Genomic DNA, 14,228 nt, shown 5'->3' with positions numbered 1-14,228 from the left:
GGGAGGTTGTGAAGGATTGAATAGTTTCTTCAGTTTCATCCTTAAAGAAACTTTTCTTTCCCCTCCTGTGATTATATCCAAGTCAGTGGTGTTGTTTCATCGATTACTCTTTTATATCTTTTAACAATAATACACTATATGTGGCTTTCCCCACTTTATTCTTTGATAAATTCTGATTTTGCATTTGCATATACTATGTAGAAATATGCCAAGCATGTTGGGCTAAAGAGGGATTTCCGCCTTGTGGTTCGGGGTGCTGCTGCTAACATGGTGAAGATTCTGAATGGGTCGAGTAAGTTTTTATCTTTTTCTAATGCTCCAAAAGAAACTGTTATCTCCAGAGGTTATTAGAAAATATTTTGACTTGTTATGCTTAGCTGGATTGTGCTTCTTATCTCGTTTTAAGGGAGCATATGACTTTGATGCTCAAATGCTTCATATTAATCACTCTAGTCCTTTTTTCTGTAGTTGACATTCTTGTTGGATTTGAATGTAAGACACAGTCAGATGTGGGCAATGCCTCTTACTGTGGTTATGTTTCATAAGAAGCACACAGGATTTGCTTTGTACATAAATCCTTCAGACGCATTCAATGAATGACTGAAATCTAGTTTATACTAATTGGTTCATTTGCTCTACAAACCACAATGGCTTTGAGAACACAGGCTGAATTCTCATGATTGCTTGCTGATGTAGGGTTGGGAAGAAAACTGCAATAGATCAGCAGAATTAAAGCTAGAAACAAGTAGGGCAGAAGTTGGAACTGGGAATTATAACTTATGGGGTTTAAGAAAATCTTTAGTTTTTGTAGTTAATAGATGAAATATAATAATACAATGCCATTAAATTTCATTTACAGCTTAATTATTCTAAGTTTACATTAAAATATATGATTTGAATTTCGAAACTAACCATCAAATCCTAGCCATCCAAATATTTTTTTAAAGTCACATGATAGTTACATGAATCTTGACTAAAATAAAACATAAAGTGGAATATAAAACAACTAATTAAAAGCTGCTGTGTCACTTGCAAAAGAACAAAACATAGTGTTTTCTTTTATTTTTCCTTAAGTGGAAGGAAGACAAATGTGGACGAGAAATTGCATAAATTTCTTCTAGCTCCACCATTCTCTTCTCCAGATGTGTGTATTCTACACAATTTTAAAAGACAGTACTTATAGGCTTTTCCTACTGCAGCTGATGAGGTGCTTATAATCAAAAGTCAAACCCACAGGGACTTCAACGCAATGATAAAGGTAACAACCATCTCTGAAATCACTAATTTTGCCTATTTTCCATTTAATTTGATGGTTTCCATCTCAGTAGATGGCTAAGTGGATGAAACTGTTTCATATGTGTTCTCTGTAATGCTGGAATACGTAAATAAAGGTTAGCCAGCATCATTTATTAGATGACATTCATGGTCTCCAGAAACTTTAGATTGATTTCATTACTATCTTTTTCTTACTATATATATATCTTTCCATTTGCATTATCAATTCCTTTTCACAAGGAAATTTATTAATAATTTTTTTTTTAATTGTGGTTACATGCTCAAGACTGTGAACGCATACTAACACATTTTTAATATTTTCACCTCAGCTTATTCCGAATCCTGTTTATCTTTTCCAAGGAATTGTGCTACGCAGAGGTGCCAAAGGAACCGGAATGAAAACTATTGAACTAGCACTTTCAATGTGTGACATTGTAGACATATATGGTTTCACTGTTGATCCAGGCTACACTGAATGGTACCAATTCTCTATTTTACTCATGTTGGTTAGTTTAGTTCTCATAGTCGTGTTCTTGGTAATTGCATGACTTGTGTCTGCATGATATGTTCTCAATTGTGCATTGAGATCACAATGTCTCTTTTTTTCTTTCTCACCATTTTGCAATTCCATTATCACCCCCATTATCATCTTCCATCTGTATTTCCTTAATAAAAAAATGGTTTTCCTGATATTTACATGATGCTAGTTTTTATGATACTTGCCTCGTCCATGATTTATTTTATTTTCTTTTACATAAATGATTGAATGCTAACATAAAGGAGCCCTGTAAAAAAAAAAAAGAAATACTAATATATAAGAGACTATTTATCAATAATTTCAATTATTTTAAGTTAGTTTCTGAATCTAGTTAATGATTTCTATATCATTTATAATTCTAATCTAATTCTTAAAATATATTTATTTGCTCATACTACTTAAGTTCTTCCTATATTATAAATTTAATATGTAATTGTAAATAATGTTTGTTTTTAGAAATATCTTTATACTCTATTATACCTGAGAATGTTTTGCATAAAATCATGATGTATAGTTATATAAATAATAATATTTAATGTTTTTATAAATAATAAATAATCTCAAATTATACTAAACTAGTATCATTATATTTTTATTAGTATGGTATCTACCACATAGTTTTGATAGCCTTAAAAATTCAATTTAACTTCATAATTTACTTTGTACACTTTAATTGTGATTTTTCTTCCAATATAAATCCAAAATGTATATTACGAAAAATCTTCATTATCAACTATTTTAAGTTGATTTTTTTTTTTTGTATTCTATTTAATTTATCTAGTGTTCATTTGAGTTTTTTTCATAATTTTATGACCTTAGTTTCTCTTAATGGTTTAATAATTATCATTTATTTGTTAAGTATCCATATCACGTGATAAATGCAATAAAGCATAGTTTAATTCTTTTTTAATTCTTTATTATTTATTTTCTTAATCACATTTCTGAACATGTGCTTATGTTTCATAACAAATAAATCAATCATATCTAATATTTTCATGTCTTCTTGTCTTATTCTTTTGCTTGTCAAGAAAACTCTATAAGTTGACTAGAGTCATTGTTATCATTGATTATTAAAAGTAGATTTTAAAAAAAAATCTGTCTAATATAAAATCATTTATCCCTTCACTTCATTCATTTGACTGGTTTTGTTCACCTTTATTAAAAAATACAATATTCTTTTCTTTGGCTTGATGAAAAAGATTAATTAATTTAATCATTAAATATCTGCTCCTCATTCCTCAAGTTTGAGCTTCTATTTTTTGTTCAGATGTTTTGCTAACCTCTCTGTTCTTTTCAGAGGTTAACCTTGTGCCTTTTTTAATATATAAAAAATAACGCTAATTATTAATTAATATGTTTGCTTTTGTTATGATAGAGATAAAATTGTTATTCACAAATATCTTCCTCTCCCTGCCTCTAATCTCCATCTTCATATCCATTTCTCCAAAGCAAGCTTGCACATGTTGCCTTCAAAGTTTCATAATTTTGCATCATCTTTAATTGCTTCGAAAATCATTAGTTTATTTTTTTCTCAACATTGAATGATAGATTGACATCAATGATGATATCAACTTACAATATTCTAAAAAGAATAACGTAATAAACAAAAATATACAAAAGAAAACTAAAAAAACATGATATAATTTTTCTTTTCCTATTTGAGAAAATAAATATATGAAACCCAGTAATTGGTTAGTCTATTGCTAAATTATGCATGTGTGAAACTGAATAAAAATTATTTTTATGTTGAGAGTTTTGTTTGCAACAATGTAACATTTGTACTATGCTTGAAGGCAATGTAGGATGCTGAACGCTTCAGCCTCCTTCAATGAAACTCATTCCAAATACAGATGTATCAAATTATTCTTAATCATGTTTTCATTTTTCTTTTTATTTGAGAAGGTCTTCATTATGTTTCCATGCCCTTTAAAAAAAATCCAAGCTAATGTTCATTATTTTTCCTAGTTCTCATCTTAAATAGGCCTTTTGTTGATGTTAACTATCTATTTTTTATCGTGATGCTAACTACTTTAATAGTCCATGCTTATGTTTTTTAATTTATCTGGATCTAGTTTGCAATTTATTTTTTGAATTGCCAAACATTCACATGTCCATAGAGAAAGAAACACTCAGGTGGTCAGAGTTTATTTCTCATAAGTAGTTAATCACTCCAAATATAAGAAAACCTATTTTATAGATATAGAAATTTTTTAATTTCTTATTTTGTAATCAAATTGATGCATCGCTTTTGAAACTAGCCAATCAAATATATTTTGTGGGCCATTTTTTTACACAAGAATCAATCAGAGGATATTTAAATTGTTAGTTATTTCTTTTTACTTTAAGGAATTGAAAGGTATTTATATGCAATTGCCTTTAATTAATTGAAGATAGTGGTTTGACATCACAATTTGTTGAATTCTTAGCATTCCATGGTCTGTACATGGTAAGTGGAACTTCTAGTTGGTGGTTGAGTTTTTCTTTTCAAATATCAAAACTCGCAAGACTTGAATACAAATCCTAATTTCTAAATACAAGCCCTTCTTAGTCCCTATAAAATTTTTAAATTATCCTGCGTTGTGTATATATATAGAAGATTTGTGATGTGATATTTCCTTTTGTTGTGTTTTGTGCTAACTATAATCTTTATATTTCTTATAGGACAAGATACTTCTCCACGCCTAGGAAAGGGCACAATCCACTTCAAGGACGAGCATATTACCAACTCCTAGAGTGCCTTGGTGTATGACTACTACCTTTTTTCCCCAGAAAAACATTGTATCTCATCGATTCATCTTGATGATAGCTTATACATTAAGCTATATATCTTAATTGTGTTTTATGGTCTATGCATTTCAGGTCATTAGGATCCACTCTCCCATGAGAGCCCAGAGGACACAAGACTGGTCAGATGTGCCAAGTCGAGAAATGATAAGCAGAGCTCATGCTGCTGCCTTGCGCATAAAGAGGGGTCATGCTAATCAGGCTGCTGGTTTGGGACAGTTTGGAAGCTGCAAGGTGTGGGGCAATGTGGACCCTGACAACAGTGGGCCTATCTCAGGATCTTCAGACATGAGTGATACGAGGAAAAACTCACATTACAGTAAATGGGAAGTTATGCCTTTTGGAAGTCTAAGAAAGGAAGCACAGGATCACTACGCTCAGATGGGAGGTGTGTCTCTGTACAAAATGGATGGCAACAGATTGGATGATTTAGTATGCGTCAGGCATTCCTTGAAATCCGAGGCATGAGCTAAGTATTTTTGTTGGTGCAAGGCAGTGTTTGTTGAACCTCGGTTGAGAGCAGACCTCTACTGGGAGCCACCTTGGAACTGCAATGAAGATGTACGATTTGGAGATTGAATTTGTTGATTGAGCATTTTATCTGATCACTTCATTGAAGGATTCTCACAGAATTTCATTTTCATACTGAATATTTCTGGAATCAGTGGCATTTTAGATTACTCAGCTTCATCGTCTGCAAAGGAGAGATTTTTTACTGATATAGTGGTCAAATGCACGTTGCTTTGTGAGGATCCTTTCCTGAGGGAGTATGTAAAGGCAGAGTCATCCAAATCCAGAAAATGTCGTAAGGGGTCAAATATCCGTAACTCCTGTGTTGGGATTGACATTAATATTCTACGATGTAAGCTATGGTGGGTTCTAACCTAAAGTTTTGTGGAGCATCTCAAGAACGTACAGCTTGTGGTTTGAGCTTTACCTTTTTTCTATCTTTTTAACGAGTCCATATAGAGCTGAAATTTGTTAATTAAAAAAAACGCGACTTGAGCAGCTGTTTTATAACGAATTTATATTGTATTATATATACTGTGGATGCTAATTGCCTGCTCTAGTTGATGGTGCTGTCTCTACTTTTGTGTTGTTAGGATGCTGTGGATGCTAATTGCCTGCCCTAGTTGATGGTGCTGTCTCTACTTTTGTGTTGTTAGGATGCTGGCATGCAAACCCGATAAGATAAAAGATAAGAGACCGGATAAAATGAGAAATGGAACACACAAGAATTTACGTGGTTCACTCAATTGGGCTATGTCCACAGACAAGTATAGAAGGATTTTACTAAGTAATATGGGAATTACAATCTCTCTCGAATAATAGGAGAACAACTAAGAATCTCTATATTATTAGGAGAAAACACTTCACTTACTCTATCACAAATACCTCACAATTTTATGGGATTACTCTCTCTTCACTCTCTTCTTCTTCTCTCTATTTTGGTGTGCATATAGGCTTGAATGCATTGCCTATTTATAGGCAAGAGTGAGGGTATAATGGTCATAAATTTAGGAGGAATATATGCCTAACAACTCATCCTCCACTCATACTCCACCAATTACAACTCATCTTCCACTCAAATCCCATCAATTATGCCACCTAATTAAATGGCTTTACATTCTCCCACTTGAAGACTTTGATGAGTTAATTAAGTCTTCACACTTGATCTTTTGTGATTCTTCTATCATTTCTATACTTGTCATCTTCATGCTGCTTACGTTTCTGCTAGGCCGTAAGAGGATCTGCACCATATATACTTATCAGTGTTGACCAGTTTCGTCAAAGCATCTGCTGGGTTTTTCTTTGTGTGAATCTTCTGAAAATCCACACTTCCATCTTCCACCACTTCACGAACAAAGTGATACTGAACATCGATGTGTTTTGTTCTTGAATGAAACGCTGGATTCCTTGCAATATGCAAGGCACTTTGACTATCACAATACAAAACAATATTTTCTTGTTTGTGCCCGAGCTCCTTCATAAGTTTCTTCATCCATATTGCTTCTTTACAAGCTTGTGTAGCTGCCATGTACTCAGCTTCTGTTGTGGATGTTATCCACAACAGTCTGTAGTTTAGAGACCCAGCTCACAGCTCCTCCTGCAATTATGAACACATAACCTGTAGTGGACTTTCTTTTCTCAAGGTCACCAGCAAAATCTGAATCAACATAACCTCTGATAGTAAATTCTAATCCTCCATAACATAATGCAGCATTTGAGGTACCCTTGATATATCTCAAGATCCTCTTAATAGTATTCCAATGCTCTCTACCAGGATTTGCCATGTATCGACTAACTGCTCTCACTGCTTGTGCAATGTCTGGTCTTGTACATATCATGGCAAACATTAAACTTCCCACTGCTGATGCATACGGTACTCGAGACATCTCCATCCTCTCTGCTTCATTGCTAGGAGACATACTTGAGGATAATTTGAAGTTAATAGGAAGTGGGGTGGAAATTGGCTTACAATCTTGCATGTTGAAGCGTTGCAAGATCTTCTTTAAATAATTCTTTTGAGAAAGCCAAATCTTCCTCTTACTTCTGTCTCGGTAAATTTGCATCCCTAGAATCTTGTTTGCTGGTCCCAGGTCCTTCATATCAAACTCCCTAGCCAACTGTGCCTTCAATTCTTGGACTCGATCTTTGTTGGGGCCTATCACCAACATGTCATCCACGTACAACAACAAAATGATGAAATCTTCTTCAAACCTCTTGTAATATGTACAATGGTCTGAACTGAGTCTGTTATACCCAAGGCTAATTATGAAGGAATCAAATCTCTTATACCAACACCTCGGTGCCTGTTTGAGACCGTATAGAGATTTGTTCAACCTGCAAACCAAGTTCTCCTTGCCTGTTTCAACAAAACCCTCTGGTTGGAGCATATAAATTTCTTCTTCAAGTTCTCCATGAAGAAATGCAGTTTTCACGTCTAACTGCTCCAAGTGAAGATCAAATATAGCACACATTGCCAAGACTACTCTGATTGTCGTAAGTCGTACCACTGGAGAAAATATCTCATTGAAGTCTATTCCTTCTTTCTGAGCATATCCTTTCACCACCAATCTCGCACGATACCGCTCCACTTGATCATTGCCATCACGTTTTATCTTGTAAATCCATTTGTTGCCAATGGCCTTTCTTCCTTGTGGTAGTAGAACAAGATTCCAAGTATTATTCTTGTGCAGAGCTTCAATCTCCTCTTGCATTGCTGTCATCCACATAGATACATCTGTGCTTTTGATAGCCTCATGGAAAGTTGATGACTCTCCATCCTCTGTTAGAAGACAGTATGCAATGTTACTTTCAGTAACATATTCTGAGTGCCAAGCCGGTGGTCTTCTTTCACGAGTTGACCGCCGAACTTCAGGAGTTTCAGATTCTATTTGTTCTTGCTCTTCATGCTCTGGTACAGCTTCAGAAGAAGCATGATTCTGAGTATTTTCTACATGGACTGCTGTAGTCTCCTTTAGAATGCTATTATGTTCTTCCATTTGCATTTTACCTTCTGCAAATATGACATCTCTGCTAATCACTACCTTGTGGGCAGTGGGATCCCACAAGCGATACCCCTTCACTCCATCAGCATATCCCAAAAATACACATTTTCTGGATTTTGAATCCAGCTTGCTAACTTCTTGTGTATTGTACATCACGTACACAGGACTTCCAAATATATGCAATCGAGAATAATCAACTGGTTTTCCAGTCCACATCTCCATCGGTGTCTTCAGCTCAATTGAGGTTGATGGAGATCGATTTATCACATAACAAGCGGTATTGACTGCTTCTGCCCAGAATGACTTTCCTAGACCTGCAGCCTTCAACATTGCTCTTGTTCTTTCTAATAGAGTTCTGTTCATCCGCTCTGCCACTCCATTTTGTTGTGGAGTGTATGCCGTTGTGAACTGCCTTTTGATACCTTCATGTTGACAAAAGTTATCAAATTCATCACTGGTATATTCTCCTCCATTGTCAGTCCTCAAACACTTGATCTTCTTTTCAGATTCAAGTTCCACCCGCGCTTTGAAAGTTTTAAAGACTATAAGCACATCTGCCTTCCTTCTAATTGGATACACCCAACATCTCCTAGAGAAGTCATCTATGAATGATACAAAGTATCTTGCTCCTCCCAAGGATACAACCGGTGCTTGCCAAACATCAGAGTGAATCAGGTCTAAGATGCATTTGCTCTTAGTTGTAGATGTGCCAAACTTCAACCTGTGTTGTTTACTTGTAACACAGTGCTCACAAAAAGGTAAAGTAACCTTTGTAAGCCCAGGGAGTAACTTCTGATCAGAGAGAACCTTTAAACCTTTTTCTGACATGTGACCTAGTTTTTGATGCCACATCATCGTCTTCTCTTCTGTAGGACTGGCTGATGTGATTGACGCTTCTGCCTCATGATGTGTTTCTCCCATTAATGCAAATACATTTGCAACTGTCTTTCTTGCCTTTAAAACCACCAGCGCTCCTTTGATGATTTTCATGATTCCATTTTCTGTTCGGATCTTACAGCCAAGACTATCAAATTATCCTATGGACAAAAGATTCTTCTTTAAGTCTTTCACATGTCGCACTTCTGAAATAGTACGAATTAAGCCATCATACATCTTCAATTTGATGGTGCCAATGCCAACAATCTCTAAAGCATGATTATCACCCATGAACACTTTGCCTCCAGAGATAGGTTTATATGTATGGAACCAATCTCGATTAGGAGTCATATGCCATGTTGCTCCTGAATCCATTAGCCAGACCTCAGTGAGCTCTTCTGTATCTGTAGAGATTGTCGTTGCTTCACTATATAAAACATCTCCATCTTCTGAGGTGCTCGCAACACACCCTTGAGATTTTGATGACTCTGCAGAATTCTCTATACCCTTTTTAAACCAACAATCCTTTTTGAAGTGCCCCTTTTTGCCACAGTTATAGCATTTCACAGCCTTCTTACTTCTTGATTTGGACCTCCCCTGCCTTTGACTCCCACTAGAGCCACGCTCCGTTGATCTTCCTCTTGACACCAACAATGCCTCTGCTTGGTTTGAACTGTTTCTGTCTCCTTTGTTTTTGCGCCTATTTTCTTCTTCCAAGATAGCGGTTGCAACATCATCGAAGACTAGATAATCTGAGAGGATATTATTTGTCAAGTTGATAATGAGCTGATCATACAAATCAGGAAGACTTTGAAGTAGAAGCTCTGCACGTTCATTTTCCTCTATTTGCTGACCCAATGTAGTGAGTTGTGAAAATAGAGTTCTTATTATGTTGATATAGTCAGTCACCGATGTGGTTTCTGCTATTCGAAGGGTATAAAGTCTCCGCTTTAAGAAAATCTTATTGTGTAAAGACTTGGACTCGTATAGCTTTGTTAGAGTCTCCTATATCTCCTTAGCTGTTTTCTTCTTCGCCACACTTGATAATACTTCATCGGCTAATGCTAAATGTATGTTAGCAATAGCATTGCCATCCATCTCATTCCATTTTGCATCATCAGTGATCTCCGCGGGCCGATCCCCAATTGCTGCCAAGCAATTGTCTTTCCTTAAAATTGCCTTGATTCTCATTTTCCACAATGAGAAATTGCTCCCATTAAACCTCTCAATCTCGTACTTTGCTGCCATTGTATTCACCAAGATCTATTCAGCTATCACCGTTTCACAGATCTGTAACGTATATAGAAATAGTATCGTGTGAATAATACTTCACTAAGTAAGTTTCCAGGAAAGATTGGAGGGGTCACAAACGGTCCCGCTTAAAACCTAATCTCCTTAGACAGAACTTCCTAGACTGTATTTAATCACCATACTGACTTTCTATATACGCCAACAGCAACGTATGTGAACAGTACCGTATGGATGAATAGTGTCGTATACGTGAATAGTGTCGTATACGTGAATAGTGCCCGTATACACGAATAACTTTTGTGTATTAGCAACATCAACCAGGAGGCTCTGATACCACTTGTAAGGATTACGAACACCACCTATCTCCACATTGGTATAATTGTTGGGTATGCGACCAAAGTCCCACATTGGTTAGAAATGGGGAGGATCAAGGGTATATAAGGATGGACAAATATCTTCATTGGTATGAGGCCTTTTGGGTATAACCCAAAAGCAAATCTATGAGGGCTTAGGCCCAAAGTGGACAATATCATACCAATGTGGAGATAAATGATGTCCGTAGTCCTTATATGTATTACAGTATATTTTGTTAGGAGATGCCTTCCCTTTTTCGCATTACAATTGTCGTGTGTTTTTTTTTTTTTTTTCATGGCAATACTCTTTAGCGCATTGCATTGAGATTAACATCATGTTTTTTTACACGGAATTCACTTATAAATTTTCCAATGAACACGTTGAATTCTCCAAAAAGGCAATGCCCTTTTCTACTCAAGGGGAGGCATTGTACAAGCAGTTCTTGCCTACAACCCTTTCTTTTTGGTTAAGCCAAAGAATTTATTCATCAAAAATGAAATTATAAAATTGTCCATAAAATAGTGAGAACCAATCAAGTCATCCTAACAAATGACTAGGCAGCATGCATATTTTTTTTCCAAGCATGATTAGGAGAAGTATCCTAAAGATTCGTGGAAAAATTACCTCCGAGGTGCTTATCCGAAAACACACAATTATCTAGCTCTTGCGTATCTGCCCTCTAAACTCCGAGGATAGTCGGAGTCTGTATGATCAGTGAAGTGAATTGCCATATCCGTACACCAACACCAACACCACACCCTGCTAATATTTATCAATCAAAATGCAGACAGCTTTGTTCATTGCACCTCCTGTGCTCCCTTTGAATCCCTGTAAGAACTTATTCCAGCTGCAGACCTTTACACCCCCGAAGGCAGGTGCTTCTCTTGCTTCCCGTTCCTCTGCAATCAAAGCAACTACTGCAATCGCTGACACCACCACTATTGATTGCAGTTCTGTGATCTCGTAAGTCATTTTTCGTTCAATCTTGAATTTTGTATCATGAATCTCTTCATTTCATTCAACTTCTTTGAGTTAGATAATCTACTACTCCTAAACAAAAGGGTTTGTTTCTCAGTGTGTTTCCAGTAGAGGCTTGTGAGATAATTGGTGGAGATGCCTGTTTGGCTGATATGTTTCCAGAAGTACGGCTACTGGTTGAGAAGGCAAGAAATGAAGCAGCTCAAATTACTTCAGATGACATTGAGAGAGAGTATCTTGTGTACAACGATGCAAAGACGTACGTAACTGGGTTAAATATCTTTAGTTCTTGTTAAAGTCTTGCGCTAAAGGACGTTCTAATCTATATGAACACGATCGTTTCTACAGGGTTTTCTGCGCTGAGGCGTGTGATGATCTCGGGGGAGAATTCTGCGGGGCTGAATATCAGAGGGGAGTCTTTTAGAAGAGATAACAGGAACATTGTCCAGAAAAACTAGGACGTTTTCTTTCTTCTTTTTCTGTATTTGAATGTATATATATTAAAATATATAGCAGCATGACCTTAGTTCATAATACATGCAAATTTATATATATTTGTTTGTTGTTAAGGCCTTTTCTCCTAGAGAAATCAGTTTCAGTAATATCGATGACCTATTGCATGCAAGTATGAAGAAGCCGATTGCGTGATGGTAATTACTTTTTCTGGAACGAATTTTGGGTTTGCGGAGTGTAACAAATTGTACCAGAAGAAGAAGAAGAAGAAAGTGTAACAAATGGCGATTCAAGGCAAAAAAAGAAAAAAGAAGAAGCTTGGATGGTCATTACGTGTTCCACCCATTGATAATACGCATGGGTGATTAGTTAACAAACTTCCCATTGGAAATATTTGGAGGCCATTTCTGCACATAATAATTATATTTGGACAGGCTCATATCCGGTAAGAGCAAGAATGATCATTATGTAACAACGTGTAATTTAATTAGTAAGGTTTTAAATTTAATTTTTAAAAATTATTGATTGAAATCTTATAAATTTTAGAGTTATTAAAGATTTATATAATTATTAATTTTAAAACTTGTAAAATTAGCTGAAATGCAAGCTACTCTAAATATTTATGTTAATAAAAAAAATTAACATTATGTTTTGTTTTAATTCCAGGTTTAGTCTTGAAAATCTTTTTGTTTGGCATTCCAAATTATTAGATCATTCATATTTAAATTTGGAGTATAAGAAAAGAGAAATAAACAAAATAAATTTTTAAATTTAAATAATTTTTTACGTGAATTTGTGAACTTTAGATTGGTCATATAGTTTCTTTATTTTGTTGAGTCCAAGCCTGATATCAGTTGTGCCCATCAGAATGTGGATGACGAAAGAAAAATTGACTGTCTTCAATAGCACAGTGAACGCTCAGCAATAGCGTTTGCACTGATCAGTACCCTAGAGGGTGCGCCAATCCTGGTGGTGAGGAACTTACGAGCTTGTACAGACAGCCATGCTGCGATCAACGAGATCTCAAAAACTGCAGGGAGGGAAATTACAGCAAGGGATTCAAACAGGTTCCATCATTTTAGAGATGGGTTTTGCTCTTGCAGGGATTATTGGAATATTGACTGGGAATGGGGGAGTTTCATTTCCCTTTCTCAAGGACCGCTCAAGCAATGGTACTTCTCAAGAAAGAGCGGATTCTTTTGGAGGGAAAACCCCTCCTTGAATGCAGCCACGGAAAATTTTTCATGTCTATCAGGTTCCTGTTCTCCATTCCTTGCAGCTTATCATGAGCCAGAAGAAATGAACTATACATATGAACACGCCGGATTTGCTATCTGTTGAATTGTTATGGAAGGAAGTCAGCATTCAGAAAGCACCGATTCTACAACCAGAGCTGGTATCATGACTACAACTGTGCCCTTTTTTGGGTGAATACAGGGGCACTGAGCCTAAAAGCTACACAATAAAGGGGGAATTGGGAACCAGCACCATGGAGATCAGCCCACAGTTTTCCCACCAAGTCCTGGCTCCCTGTATAATTGTTCTTGTTCTTGATGCTGCCTTCTTTTACAAATAGTCCCATGTCATGTAATTTTGTTAAACCAGAAAATGCAAGATGGGTTAACTTGCTACCCTCATTCTCAAGGGCAAGAAACATTGTAGATACAATCGTATACAGAACTCTGTCATCCCCCAAATGAAAAGAAAATATGTACCTTCATTCTCCATGTTTTTTTTTAGCAAGCAAGAATTCTATTTTGTGGTGCCATTTCCAAATCTAAAAGGATACAGTAAGCATTCCCATTCAATGCCCACAATAGAATTGAACACCAGAATTATTAAAAAAATCTTGCTTCAAATCCTAGATAACTTAAATAGTAAGAAGAGATTTAACATAAAAACCCAGGAAAAAAACACTAGTCCTCCTTGTTAGAATTCTTCCTTTTCTTGTTAACAAGATCATCGGGAACAACCTTAAGCAACTTCCTATCCTTAGACTTGGCAATCTTCTTGAGAGTTTTTGGATTAGTAATCTTCTGCAACTTGGTACCAGACTTCAATATATTCTCCTGCTTCCTCTTCTCTCTCTCTTCTCTCATCTTTCTCTTCTCCACTTTATTCTTCCTAATCTCCTCCTTCAGCTCATTCTTCCTCTCTCTGTACGCCTTCTTTATCTCTTTCTCTCTTTCCCTGTCCTCGTATCTCGT

The 14,228-nt window shown here is 35.9% G+C and overlaps 3 protein-coding genes across 5 annotated transcripts in view; 2 read left to right on the top strand and 1 right to left on the bottom strand.

Moving 5' to 3' along the window:
- The window catches only part of LOC105112206 (uncharacterized), a 7,064-nt gene extending 1,393 nt beyond the window's left edge, over window positions 1–5,671 (top strand). For both annotated transcript variants that reach the window (XM_011007818.1, XM_011007817.1), the window contains exons 7-11: window positions 202–292; window positions 1,200–1,258; window positions 1,605–1,753; window positions 4,475–4,556; window positions 4,673–5,671. In XM_011007818.1, the coding sequence (XP_011006120.1) occupies window positions 202–292; window positions 1,200–1,258; window positions 1,605–1,753; window positions 4,475–4,556; window positions 4,673–5,065 (774 nt within the window). In that variant the 3' untranslated portion in view covers window positions 5,066–5,671. The remainder of the gene's footprint in view (window positions 1–201; window positions 293–1,199; window positions 1,259–1,604; window positions 1,754–4,474; window positions 4,557–4,672) is intronic.
- Window positions 5,672–10,841: 5,170 nt separating this feature from the next.
- LOC105112207 (light-regulated protein-like) lies at window positions 10,842–11,992 on the top strand. Its single transcript, XM_011007819.1, has 3 exons — window positions 10,842–11,553; window positions 11,666–11,827; window positions 11,917–11,992. Exons 1-3 carry the CDS (start codon window positions 11,372–11,374, stop codon window positions 11,990–11,992), a joined length of 420 nt encoding a protein of 139 aa, XP_011006121.1. The 5' UTR covers window positions 10,842–11,371.
- A 1,726-nt stretch (window positions 11,993–13,718) lies between these two features.
- LOC105112208 (E3 ubiquitin-protein ligase BRE1A-like) overlaps window positions 13,719–14,228 on the bottom strand; it is a 913-nt gene continuing 403 nt past the window's right edge. The window contains exon 2 of one of the 2 annotated variants that reach the window (XM_011007821.1): window positions 13,719–14,205. In XM_011007821.1, coding sequence (XP_011006123.1) covers window positions 13,938–14,205 — 268 coding nt within the window. In that variant the 3' untranslated portion in view covers window positions 13,719–13,937. Of the gene's footprint in view, window positions 14,224–14,228 lie in introns of both variants that reach the window. The other variant, XM_011007820.1, reaches the window with a different exon arrangement.

The sequence above is a fragment of the Populus euphratica genome, unplaced genomic scaffold (genome assembly GCF_000495115.2).
Source record: "Populus euphratica unplaced genomic scaffold, PopEup_1.0 scaffold587.1, whole genome shotgun sequence".
Taxonomy (NCBI): Eukaryota; Viridiplantae; Streptophyta; class Magnoliopsida; order Malpighiales; family Salicaceae; genus Populus; species Populus euphratica.
The sequence above is the reverse complement of the archived record's forward strand: the minus strand, read 5'-3'. Positions and strand labels throughout refer to the sequence as shown.